This window comes from Strongylocentrotus purpuratus, unplaced genomic scaffold (assembly GCF_000002235.5).
Source record: "Strongylocentrotus purpuratus isolate Spur 01 unplaced genomic scaffold, Spur_5.0 spur5_scaffold_11, whole genome shotgun sequence".
Classification (NCBI taxonomy): domain Eukaryota; kingdom Metazoa; phylum Echinodermata; class Echinoidea; order Camarodonta; family Strongylocentrotidae; genus Strongylocentrotus; species Strongylocentrotus purpuratus.
The window spans coordinates 28058946-28071987 of NW_022145596.1; the positions used below are offsets into that span (position 1 = coordinate 28058946).

At 40.1% G+C, this 13042-nt stretch overlaps 1 protein-coding gene across 1 annotated transcript; it reads left to right on the forward strand.

Moving 5' to 3' along the window:
• The first annotated feature begins 349 nt into the window (after positions 1-349).
• LOC105441568 lies at positions 350-11753 on the forward strand. The gene is made up of 4 exons (XM_030981083.1): positions 350-1224; positions 6764-6964; positions 9618-9727; positions 10652-11753. The coding sequence occupies exons 1-4, from the start codon at positions 1092-1094 to the stop codon at positions 10883-10885; spliced, it is 678 nt and encodes a 225-aa protein (XP_030836943.1). The 5' UTR covers positions 350-1091; the 3' UTR covers positions 10886-11753.
• Positions 11754-13042: the final 1289 nt, after the last annotated feature.

Consider the following 13042-nt stretch of genomic DNA (forward strand, 5'->3'; position numbering starts at 1 on the left):
CTATTCATTTTTAATTATTCAGGTATAAGCTCTTATTTATCAATTACATTTTCATTTCTTTAAATAAGATAAAATCGTCAAAATGCGTTCTTCATGATGCAAATTAGAGTCAAAGGTGTAACTGGTTACTGCACAGAGTCAATGGTCATATATTGTCTCAATCTATCTTCCCTAGATCCATAATGATCAAGGGATCGACACAATTTAAACTTGACATATGGATAGATCATTATGGGAGGAGCATTTTTATAAAATAATATGATATCGTGTAATGCATTCTTTGTTATGTAAACCAATATCATACCTATCACCTAATTCGTCTAAGTGACGAATTAAAGTCTAGTTATCGATTGATTTTGTTTTATTTTTAGTTTTATCCACAAAATTTTTGTAAAATAACCTTTTAGTCGAGTTTTATTACTATCAAAGCTCACCTTTAAGAACTTTTAGGAAAATTTCAGATCCGATGGGACTGGATTCAAACGGATTTTGATCTCGCGTTTCCGACTATTTGGATGTTGTAGAATCGACGCGTAGGAGTAGCTAACTCCCTCGTTACCGACGCCGGAGTTCTGGTGATCGCGAGAGGCAGTCTCCGTACAACACGACGCACTGCGGCTTCACGCGTATCGTCACTGCTGTGCTTCGCCGCCATCTTGCTTTTACCAATCGACGCACAGGAGTAGCCAACACCATCGCTACCGACGCCGGAGTTCTGGGGATCGCGAGAGGCAGTCTCCGTACAGCAAGACTTACTGCGGCTTCACGCGTATCGTCACTGCTGTGCTTCGCCGCCATCTTGCTTTTACCGTGACTTCGCTCTTTTTAATAGACTTTTAACACCTTTTTCCACTTTGGAATTTATTCGATGTGATTTTTAGTATGCATATTTTATGTGGACATTTTTCTCAGAACATCATCATATTTTTAGCGTGTACTGTAGGCTAGATAGATAGACTTTTTAGTCTGATTTTTAACTGATAATATTTAGCGCTGGCATTCATGTGTGTTATCCACACATTGCTCCGGTCCAAACGCTGAATTAATTATTACTACAGAAGTAGCCATTGTTCATCTTGATACCTGCCAAGATGTCTAGGCTTGGTGTTGGAGCTAGAGAAGCTAACCTCGGATTACAGCTTTGTCTCAACTTATTGGTTTGCATCACACTGACGGGAGCTGGACTTCGCCTGTCCCGAAGCCCCTTGAGGGACCAACATTACGGTAGGATCTTACCTTTTTATGATTCAACTTTTGATCCAATTGATGATCATCTTTCAAGTAAACACACGTATATGTCTCGGAGACTGGGAGTGAATTATCAGACATACTTTAACTTTGCTACCCAACTGTCTGTGACTCGAAATATCAGACATGTAATGCTTAAAGGTACTATGTCCCTTTTGCAGCCAACATCAAATTCTGTAGAACTTTGCAGGAATTATGAATATGTCATGTATGTCCTATCTGTGAAATTTAAACGTTAGCAGTGTCCTCATATTCAAATTATGCAAGGAAACCCGTTTACTTGCTAGACTTTACTGTCAGACACTATTGAGTGACTGACTGGCTTTTTTTTTCTTCTTTGGTAATAACATACATGAAAAGAGTTGTAAAGGGTACATGAGCATTTTTCTACATCAATAACCCACTTCTTGTGATGGCCAAGATTAAACTGATTGAATCTTTGCGCAGCATAAAACATATGACCATTCGGTACAATTGTCTGTAAATCAAGACTATTACTTTTGGGCTCTATAGCCCTAAAGTCGATTTGACAACTTATAGTCGTTATTTTCCCACTTAAAGACATTTTCAAGCCCCACCTTTTTTAGGGAAGTTCTAAATTAGTATTATCTTTCAAATGCAGTTGGAATTCAACTTTTTCATTTTTTGGGCCTGCAAATGGGACATATACCTTTAAGAAGAGGGGCTTGTATTTTGAGAGATCGTTTGATCTGCAGGATAATACACCATATAAATCCTCTAATTCTCAATTTATAACTCTAAAATCTGTTATTATTCTGAGTGGTGATGTTGAAATGCAGCCAGGTCCAACCGGGCCTCAGCCTCAAGCCGCTACAGCTTTTTCATGCTCTATGTGTAATGCGGAAGTAACTGACGATGATTGGGCTTTAGAATGTGACAAATGCAGTAAGTGGTCACACATAAACTGTAGTAATGTTTCTGAAGACGAGTATGAATCCTTCCTGAATCAATCATCTTTTACTTGGTGCTGCCCATGTTGCGAGTTTATGAACTTTAGTGACTCGCTATTCGGCTCTAATCAACAATTATCTGACGAAAATTCTTTTCAAGCCTTAAGAGAATTTAACTTATCACAGGATAGTGAATCTGATCTACAATCACCAGCGAGGAGATCCGGTAGTACAGGTGGTAGTAAACCTGCTGGGAAATCGCTTGGTGGAAAAAAAAATTCCACCATCCACCAAGAAAAGTAGGAGTAAATGTAAACTGGACCATAAATTAAAGTGCATCAGTCTAAATGCAAGGAGCCTTAAAGGGAAAGTTCCAGAATTCCATGCCATTATCAAGGAACATCAGCCGGACATTATCTGTGTCACGGAAACGCATATTGATGATTCCATATCTTCCTCTGAGTTATTTCCTAGTAACTTTATCGTTTATAGGAAAGATAGGAATTGCTCTGGTGGTGGAGTAGCTATCGTGGTTAAGGATAGTCTAGCTAGCTTACCTCGTCCTGATCTGGATACAGAGACTAAAATAATATGGACCCAGATACTATTGACATCAGGTAAAACATTTCTTGTGGGATGTTATTACCGTGTTCCTGACAGCCGAGTAGGAGACTGGAAGGACCTCGAGGAATCGTTGGATAAAATTCCTCAGGAGACTACAAGCATACCACATGTAGTTCTGACTGGAGACTCTAATGCAAAATCCATCAATTGGGGTGATGGTATGCAAACGGCAAATTCAAGTGAAATGCTTCTGCTAGATATTGCCAATAAACATTTTTTAACACAGCATGTGCTTGAACCCACGCGAACAACTGAGTCAACCGCCAATATACTGGATCTGCTGTTCTCTTCGATCCCAAGTAGCATTCAAGGAATCGAGGTTCATACTGGAATGAGCGACCATGATGTGGTTGTATGTTCTATCAAAACCAGACCAAAGCAGCTGCCTAAGCCTCGTCGCAAGATCTACTGCTACGGCAAAGCTGACTTCGGAAGAGTGCGCGATGGGATCACTAGATTTTCACAGGAGTATTTTATTAGTGAACCTGAATCAAGACCCGTCAATGAAAATTGGACTAAGTTAAAGAAAAGTCTTGAAGACTTGAAGGAGTCATTTGTTCCATCAAAGATGTCGTCAACGTGTGACACAATACCATGGATCAACACCAAGATCAAACGTCTCATTAAAGTTAGGAATCGTATCCATAAAAAGGCAAAACGGTCAGGCGATACTGCCCATTGGGAACAATTTAAGGAGGCTAGGAAAGCTGTAAAAAGGGAACTTAGGAAAGAACATCGTCATTTTGTACAGAACATTGTGGAAAATCTGCGTGAAAATCCTCGGGGTTTATGGAAATACATCAGAAGTAAGAGTATGGAGAATCAGGGTATACCGACACTCAGACACCAAGGAGTCCATTTCGTCTCTGACAATGACAAGGCGCTATCTCTAGCTGACTACTTTAAGTCGGTGTTTACACAGGAAAACCTGGACCAGATACCTTTCACTCCTACCAACTTGCCAACTGTAGAAGATGTCAACGTTACGGTAGAAGGGGTTCTGAAGTTGCTTAAGACAGTAAACATTAACAAAGCTACTGGTCCTGATGGAATATGTCCCAGGATGCTAAAGGAAACTGCAAATGAAATAGCACCAGTACTGCGCGACGTATTTCAACAATCCTTAAACAGTGGAGATCTACCTTAGGATTGGCTTTTAGCCAATATCACCGCGCTGTTCAAGAAAGGTGATAAAGCCCTACCATCGAATTATAGACCGGTATCCTTGACAGCGACATGCAGTAAACTTCTTGAGCATATGAAATTTAATGCTAAGAAATGCTTCGTCATGAATATGACCAACAAGAGGAAGAAGTTGAGTTTCCAATATACTCTTCATGCCCAAATCCTGGATCCAGTTCAACATCACCAATACCTTGGAGTCTTCCTAACCCACAAATACAAGTGGAATTTCCAGTATGCTCACATTACCAAGAAGGCTAACATGGTTCTCGGAATGTTAAGGCGTAATCTTAGAGGTTGTTCGAGAACCATCAAGAGCACTGCTTATCTTTCGCTAGTAAGACCTCATTTAGAATATGCAGCTAGTGTCTACGACCCCTATGAAACCAAATACATCAAGCAGCTGGAAATGGTCCAACGTCGTGCTGCAAGATTTGTCAACAACAACTACAACCAACGTGCTAGTGTCATGGACATGTTGAGGGATCTGAATTGGGACTCACTGGAACATCGGCGAGAAGTTGCAAGACTTGCCCTCATGAAACAGATCCAGAGCGGACAATCTGCCATCCCGAAGACCCTAACACCTCTTGCTGTTACTAGATCCCGTCGTTCCTCAGCAAGCAATAGCCATCATTTGAAACAGACGTACTGCAGGACAGACTTTTTCAAGTTCTCCTATTTCCCTCGTACGTGCAAGGACTGGAATAAGTTACCTGATAGCGTTATCAACACAGGATCAATTGATTCCTTTAGGTCCCATGCGCTACAATTCCTAAAAGATTGCTCTATTCCATGACCATGTGCTTCGTTTCCGTGTCTTTATATGGACTAACAAGTCTGTCGACACGTACAGAAGAAGAAGAAGAATCGAACTTATAAGCTCTGTTTTTTCAATGAACTCTGGTGTTATTTGGGTTTCCCTTTCGTACCTTGGACGAGATAGTAAACCATTTTCATATCTTTTTCACACACTTGCCGGTTGTGACGCTGGTTCCCCTTTGCTTTAGGAAAGAATGGTGCTGTCAGTATCGTCTTGAAATTTAGGCGAAGTCGTTTGTGAATATTACCAAGCTGCTGTCTGGGATATTCTCCCCAAACAAGATCACAAGGACGCCAACATCAATATCCCACAATGTCAATAGCCATGAAATGTGTGATTGTTGCAAGGCCAACGTTACATAATCCGAACATAATTTATATAGGCAATAACAAAAATAGAGTATTGAAAACGTCCTGTTGGGTGATTTCTTGAAAAATGGGAGCGTGTTCACAATAAACTGCTCTTCATAGTCTCTTTTAATGGTGTATAGTATGGATTAATTAACAACAGGTTTTGTTTTCTAGAAAGTACATACTATGAAATAATTTTAAACTCATAATTATACACAGTCGGTAAATCTGACGATTCGCCCATCGAAAACCCCCACCTCACCACCTCTGCTCGTTCTAACGTCTGCAGCGGCTCACTGCTGGTACACCATCTGCTTCAAGCAACTGGTAGAGAGAAAACTGTTTGAATTCGTCTTGAAAACCGAAATGACTCGCGTACCAAGATTCTTTGAGTGAGGGGGAGGGGGAGGATGGCACAGATATATAAGATAAAATGTTACAAACCCTTGGCCCCAAAACGCACACACACAAAAACTGCAGATTGCTGATTCGTTACCATGGTTACCGGATATTGGATATACATTTTAATGGAATTCAGTAATAAGACATTTGATAAACATATCATTGCGATCCAGCAATGAGACATTTCTATAAAAAGGCAACCAATTTTGGATAGAATTACCGATTGTATTCACATATTTCCTCTGCTACATTTGTGAAAGTCTAAGAGGGCACGTTTTTTTCCGCCCACATTACCTTAAAAGTCACGCTCTTGTTTGCAACAAACAAAATGCTCCTATGACTTGGTAATACTGGCACTGATTCGACGTATAGATGTCCGTAGTTCGTGTATATTTCCTTAAATTATTTTCCCTTGCATTCTTTGTTTCTTAACCGGTTTACGTCGTTCCATCATAAACTATCGTGTAACCCGACAACGAGAAGTACCCGATCTTTCGTGAGTATGGGGTATGTTTTCACGAAAGGTCGTGTAATACGACAATCCGATGGAACGAAATAAGCCCACCTGACCTGAGCTCATACATATATATATTTATAGATAATTGTCTTTGATAGTTTGTGTTTGTAAACAAAAAAAATCTTTCTTCTTCAATTTGTGAACACAAACGGTTACCGTTCGCCCCAATTCTTCTGACATTAGGTAACTAGTATTGGTCAACCAAAAGGAAAAAAATTACACAAATTAGAATTGAATTGGTATACTGACAGTCATCTTTGGGTGTGTCTAGGCAGTGACGACACTGGTGGTGGATGAAGGAGTGTGATACGCCATTAAACATTTTCTTCAAATTTGGATTTTACATAATATAGGTTGTCAACAAATCTCAAAAGTTTATGACTTTGTTATGCTTGGGCACAAGAAAACAATAAGGGACACATTTTATACTGTTGTTATTATTGAACGCCAGATTGGATTTTTTGAAGGGCACGAGCCCCCCCCCCCCCCCCCCCCCCCACACACACACCCAATCCCACCACCCCACCCAGGATCCGCTACTGCCTTAGACGACCTCCGAAGTACAGAAATAAACAAACATTTCTAGTACTTTTATAATTAGGATTAATTGCACCTCGTTATTTTTGAGACAGACAAATATCTTTCCAGTTGTCCGTCTCATTACATGTCATTATTCTTTTTTTCTCCATTTCTTGTATCCAAACAGTTGATTCTTCATTTTATCAGGATAGCAGTGTATACGAGCACCAACTTGCGCCCAAATACCCGTTTCCACCAACTAAAATGGAGAGAAGGAATGGAGCAAGCGTACCAAAGGTGTACCAATTGAAGATGTGTACTGGTGATTATCTTCGGATTGGGAATGATGGTATCGTCTCGAGCGTCGGGAGTAGATTCGATCTCAACAGTAAGTTAGCCTTTCATGTTTACACATAGGAAGAACAATTTTATGCTTGTATGTATCTATTCAAATAGGTGGACTCACTATACCGAATATATACACCCAATTCAAACTAAATTCAAACTAACATTCATTTTCCTCGCCGCTTAACAGTTTCTGTAGGATTGGGTCACCTATTTTGCCCCCTCCCTTGCCGCCGGCTGGATCCGCCCCTGCGACATATTGTACAAGTCTCTGGCTGGGTACGATATCATCCTCGCATGGTATTAAGCCATATTGCACCAGTCTCTGGGTTAGCTATATCCCTCGCATGGTACGCCATACTGCACCAGTCTCTGGGTGCGATATAACCATCGCATGGTACGCCATACTGCACCAGTCTCTGGGTAAGCTATCACCCTCGCATGGTACGCCATATTGCACCAGTCTCTGGGTTAGCTATCACCCTCGCATGATACACCATACTGCACCAGTCTCTGGGTTAGCTATCTCCCTCGCATGATACACCATACTGCACCAGTCTCTGGGTTAGCTATCTCCCTCGCATGGTACACCATACTGCACCAGTCTCTGGGTTAGCTATCACCCTCGCATGGTACGCCATACTGCACCAGTCTCTGGGTTAGCTATCACCCTCGCATGGTACACCATACTGCACCAGTCTCTGGGTTAGCTATCTCCCTCGCATGGTACGCCATACTGCACCAGTCTCTGGGTTAGCTATCTCCCTCGCATGGTACGCCATACTGCACCAGTCTCTGGGTTAGCTATCACCCTCGCATGGTACGCCATACTGCACCAGTCTCTGGGTTAGCTATCACCCTCGCATGGTACGCCATACTGCACCAGTCTCTGGGTTAGCTATCACCCTCGCATGGTACGCCATACTGCACAAGTCTCTGGGTTAGATATCACCCTCGCATGGTACGCCATACTGCACCAGTCTCTGGGTTAGCTATCACCCTCGCATGGTACGCCATACTGCACAAGTCTCTGGGTTAGATATCACCCTCGCATGGTACGCCATACTGCACCAGTCCCTGACGCAGTGTTGCGGCAAAAGATGTATTTCTTTTACTTTGTTCCTCCTGCCTTTGCACTTAATACATATCAAAGGGTTGCTTTTACAATATTAATAATAATATAAATGATAATATTCCGCTTTTAAATAGCTTCCAGTTATAAGCGCTTTAGAGATAAACTATTACCCCGGTCATTGGATTCAATACTTGCTCGCACACAGTGTGTGCACGATCTCCACTCCCTGGGGAGCATTCCAGTCAGGCCTTACTTGACGTTCAGAAACTGTTTGACCAACAATGATGATCACATCCTATCGGGTACACTCTAAAAACTGAAATTTTGAATCACCATTTAAAAGGGCCGAGGAGTGACCACTCTTTCAAAATGTCAGATTGATACTTTTAACATGCTGGATTCAACCTTTATAGTGCTGGATCCAGCATGTTCAAAGTGTTTTTAGAGTGTACCCATTTAACACCTGGATGGAGAACAGTGGCGTAATGAGCACAAAACTTGGAGGGGGGGGGGTCAGAACAAAATCCTTATCACCACCAAGTAGCATAATGCAGGGGCAGCGGAGCGTCTTCCCAAATAGGGAGGGGGCACCATCAAAAAAGAATAATTTTCTGGAAAAAAAGGGCACTTACAAATGGAAACATCAACAAAACCTGCAATATTTTTAAATATACATACCCCTACATCGTAATGATTGTGATTACACTACCGGGGATGATATCAATATTTGTTTCTTTCTTTACGTGGTACAAGATACTGCTTAATTAAGCAACATACTTTTCAGTTAGGTGTGATGGTCTGAATATTAATTTTCGAGCGGGCAAAGCGAGCGAGCAAAAAAATTAAGATTTGTGAGGTCCCATAAAAAAAAAAAAAAAAAAAAAACCCTGATGATTATTAAGCAGAATCTAATGAAGAAAGACTGAACATATCTGTTATAATTAGCATAATTATAACATCTATAAATGCGGCGAGCGAGCGAGCTCTAGGGAAAATTAAAGAAAAAAGGGGCTCTAGGTCGTCTAAATTAGGGGTGCCTGTTACGGAAAAAGGAAAAGTATACATTTATCAAAAGGGAAAAGGACAGTTATTAGAAAAGAAACGGTGCTCGTGTCAAAGTAAAAAAGGCAATTATCAGGTCCCCTCCCCCGGAGTGCCGCCTCTAGCATAATGGGCCAAAATGAGAGAAAAAACCTGGAAAATCATGTCATTTCAGCAACATTTGTAAAGTCACTATAGTATCGAATTAGAAATAAAACACGTTTGAATTTTATTTGGGGGATAACTGCCCCCTCCCCCAAGCCCCCCACCCAATCAGTACACCAATGGTGGATAGTAGCAAGTGCAGTTTAATATCTTACCAAAGGATATTACTGCCATGTCGGGAACGCATTTCTACAGAATTATTCTAGGGCACATTTTTGACGAGGTTTTGATTACCTTTCGATAAAAATATACATTTTAAACAAACGTAGGCCTATATTCAAATGCATATAATGTTATCCCTATTCACTCCAGAGTTTGTTTATAACTAAACTTTCATTTAAATTGTAAAATACCGTGTAGAAATTTATTTTATTAAAACTCTTTCACTTCTTTTATTTGTGTCTAATTTTTACAGCATATCTGTATTTTTATCAGTGCCTTGGACCTTCAGCTTTTCGAATCAAAGGGGTTAGAAGTCAACGATTCCTCTCGATGAATGACGCAGCAATGCTGATAGGAGTACCAGTAAGACAATTTTTAAGGCTTGTTCAAATATGGCACGGTAATTAAACTGCCTCAAAAAAGCAGCCCCGTTTTTTTTTTTTTTTTTTTGTTAACGTGTGACTAAATGGCAACTACGCGCAAGAAGGACTTGCGAGCATTCACTGAAACAGAAATGTTCAAAGGTACACTTTACATCAGCATAAAAAACCCGCCCAGATTTTTACGCGTCATATCTGAACAATCCTGGGGCCCGTTTCATAAAACTTTTTATCTATAACAAATGACGAATTTCTATGATAAATTTGCTCTCTGTCAATCAGATGCCTTGATTTCAGTAGCTTATAACAGTAGCTTGTAACTTGTTATTGATATCAAATTTTATAAACAGGGCCTTGATCTATTTTACATTTATAAATGTGAAATGAATTTGCCGGCGTTACATGTACGCCATGCATGGCACCGACTCGAAGCGACACCAAAATGACGAGTACTAATAATGTTTTGATGACTGTCGATTGGAGTTCTTAATATTACTATAGAGGGTCGATAACCCTTTTTGAAGATGTCACTCTCGCACGGTCGATGACGTAATCGTAGACTAGAAAAAGTCATGTTTTATAATTTTGTATCGACTTTTAAACCTTCGTAATTTGTCTTGCGCTTATATCTAATTTATAGGGAAGTCTGTGGAAATTGCGGTCGTAATCTGAAACTCATTAATATTCAACGAGGGAAAATGAAATTATAGCTCGGCAAATTACAAAACGACTTTTGATATTCAGTAGGCTTTAGTGTGGGAAGGAGGTGGATAAATTACAAATGATAACAGTTGGATTTTTTTGTTCTCTCTCTCTCTCTCTCCCTTTCTCCTTCTCCTTTTACTCCCCCACCCCCTCTTCATGTTGTGTCTCTCTCTGTCTCTGTTCCCAATCGTTCTCTTTGTAGGAATTCGCGAGTGATCCTAATTGTAGCGATTGGAAATCTGTTTGGTCCGAACGGCTAGCAACGTTTCCACTCCCTCCTCTTAACGGTATTACACTATTGACATACCACGTGACCTCTCCCGATGCCGGAAAACCGTGGTATATCGGTTTCAATAAGAACGGTCGTCCGATTGCCTGGAACCGACAAAATCGTGCCACAATGAGACAGATTTGTTTTATAAAAGAAGCACGATAACGTCACCCGTCGCATTAGCTAGCCCATCTTCAATCGACATTGGACCAGGTGATAGATTTCAGAAGAAACTATAATGACCAACTGGATATTTATTTTTGTATTGAATTAATACAAAATATACGGGAAATGTATGAATTGTGATAGTCACATTTGACCGTAATACTTGTTAATATTCTAAATGAGCTGGCATTTTTTTAATCTAACTTGCATCAAAGAGAGAATGCTCTTAGGGTAGGTATATGGATTGGAATATTTCAAATGTGCGACAGCCCTTTGGATGGCTATCATATTTTGTAAAGGAAAGTGTGATAAGTCCCGATAATTATGATATTTGTAATACGTGTTAGTGCCGTTTATATTTGCTTCCCTTTGGAAGGGCTTAATAAGCTCAATATTTTCTGCTACTAGTCAAACAACAAAAAATGGCAATCCTATTTCTAAAAACTGGAATAACATTTCGTCTGATGTCAGATGTACAAATACTTAACTGTAGTTTTGCAGTCAATTTCCTGGTTGAGTCTGTCAAATCTGAACCTAATTGAAACTAGTAAATCAGAAATATTGCAATATCTTGTTTTATTTTCAATTTATATATTGATTTAGATAACTAATGTTGTTTCGTGTTTCTTAGATGATCTAATTACGCTTATGTGATTATTGTAATCATCACAAGAATATATAGAGGTATATGCGAGGGTTCTAGGACATCTACCCCTGGACATCCACCCCGGATAACCACCCCCAGTCAACTACCCACTAGAACAACTACCCCCTAGGCAAACCTCCGTCTAGGACGACTACCACCCGGGACAACTACCCCCGGACAACTACCCCCCAGACAACTACCCCCTAGAACAACTCCCCCTAGGCCAACCACCCTCTAGGACGACTACCCCTGGACATCCACTCCCGGATAACCACCCCCAGTCAACTACCCCCTAGGCCAACCTCCCTCTAGGACGACTACCACCCGGGACAGCTACCCCCGGACAACTGCCCCCAGACAACTACCCCCTAGAACAACTACCCCCGGTCAACTGCCCCCGGACAACTACCCCATACGACAACCATCCTCTAGGACAACTACCCCCTCGACAAGTATCCTAGGGGGTAGTTGTATGAGGGTAGTTGTCCGGGGGTAATTGTCTCTTAGGGGGTAGTTGTCTGGGGGTAGTTGTCTTGGGGTAGTTATCCGGGGTAGTTATCCGAGCCATGGGTTCGTTGTTGTTATTTGGTTTCTAAATAACAAACTACACTATTTCCCTTTTTGTTGGAATGATAATGTCTTCTCATCTCTTTTCATGACATTTTAGTTACAATATTTTTTTTTCTTGATAGATAAGTTTTCTAGTCTTCTCAGAACTTTATTGATCAATCTATCAATTGACAGTCGTAGAGATTCAACAATAAAATTCTGAGAAGATATCAACCTTATCTATAAAAAATAAATCATATTGTCATAATTACCCCCCCCCCCGCCTTCTATAAAACGTAACTATAAGCGCAAATTTGTTCTGTTTTCTCTCAGTTATCGCATTATCATCATTATTATCATTGTTATCATTATCATTGTTAATCATTGCCATTATTATTATATCAAATGTTTCAGTTTCGTCGATCACATTAACTAATTAATTGCGATCATTTAATCAAAACTCTTGCTGACCAGGAATCTCAAACAGATACTAATTTCACATTTTTGGGTAAGATAGTAATGCTCTGACATCTATATGTGTATTACCATATCATTTTCACCTATATTTAAAGGTCATGATCTACTATCAGACTATCCTGACTGCAATATACAAGCATAATTATAGTTGGGTTATAACCATTTTTATTGGTTCTAGGTCTGTCTGGCAGGCTTTCATCAGAATATTGATATGAATATGAATTCTTTGTAGTGTGTTATCATTTACATTTTGTTTAATGTCATCATTCATTACTATTATATTGTGTACAAAACTGTACACGTTAAAAGAAATTGTTATATTTTGTATAATTATGTTGTATTGCTGAAATTTAATTCGATTAGTATATTGCTTAAGAAAATTAATCAATTCAATATGTGATTTATTAGCATATATTCGTCCCTATTTTCACGAAGTGACGGTAATGAGGAAAATCGTCACGCACATTTTATGCGATTTTCCTCAG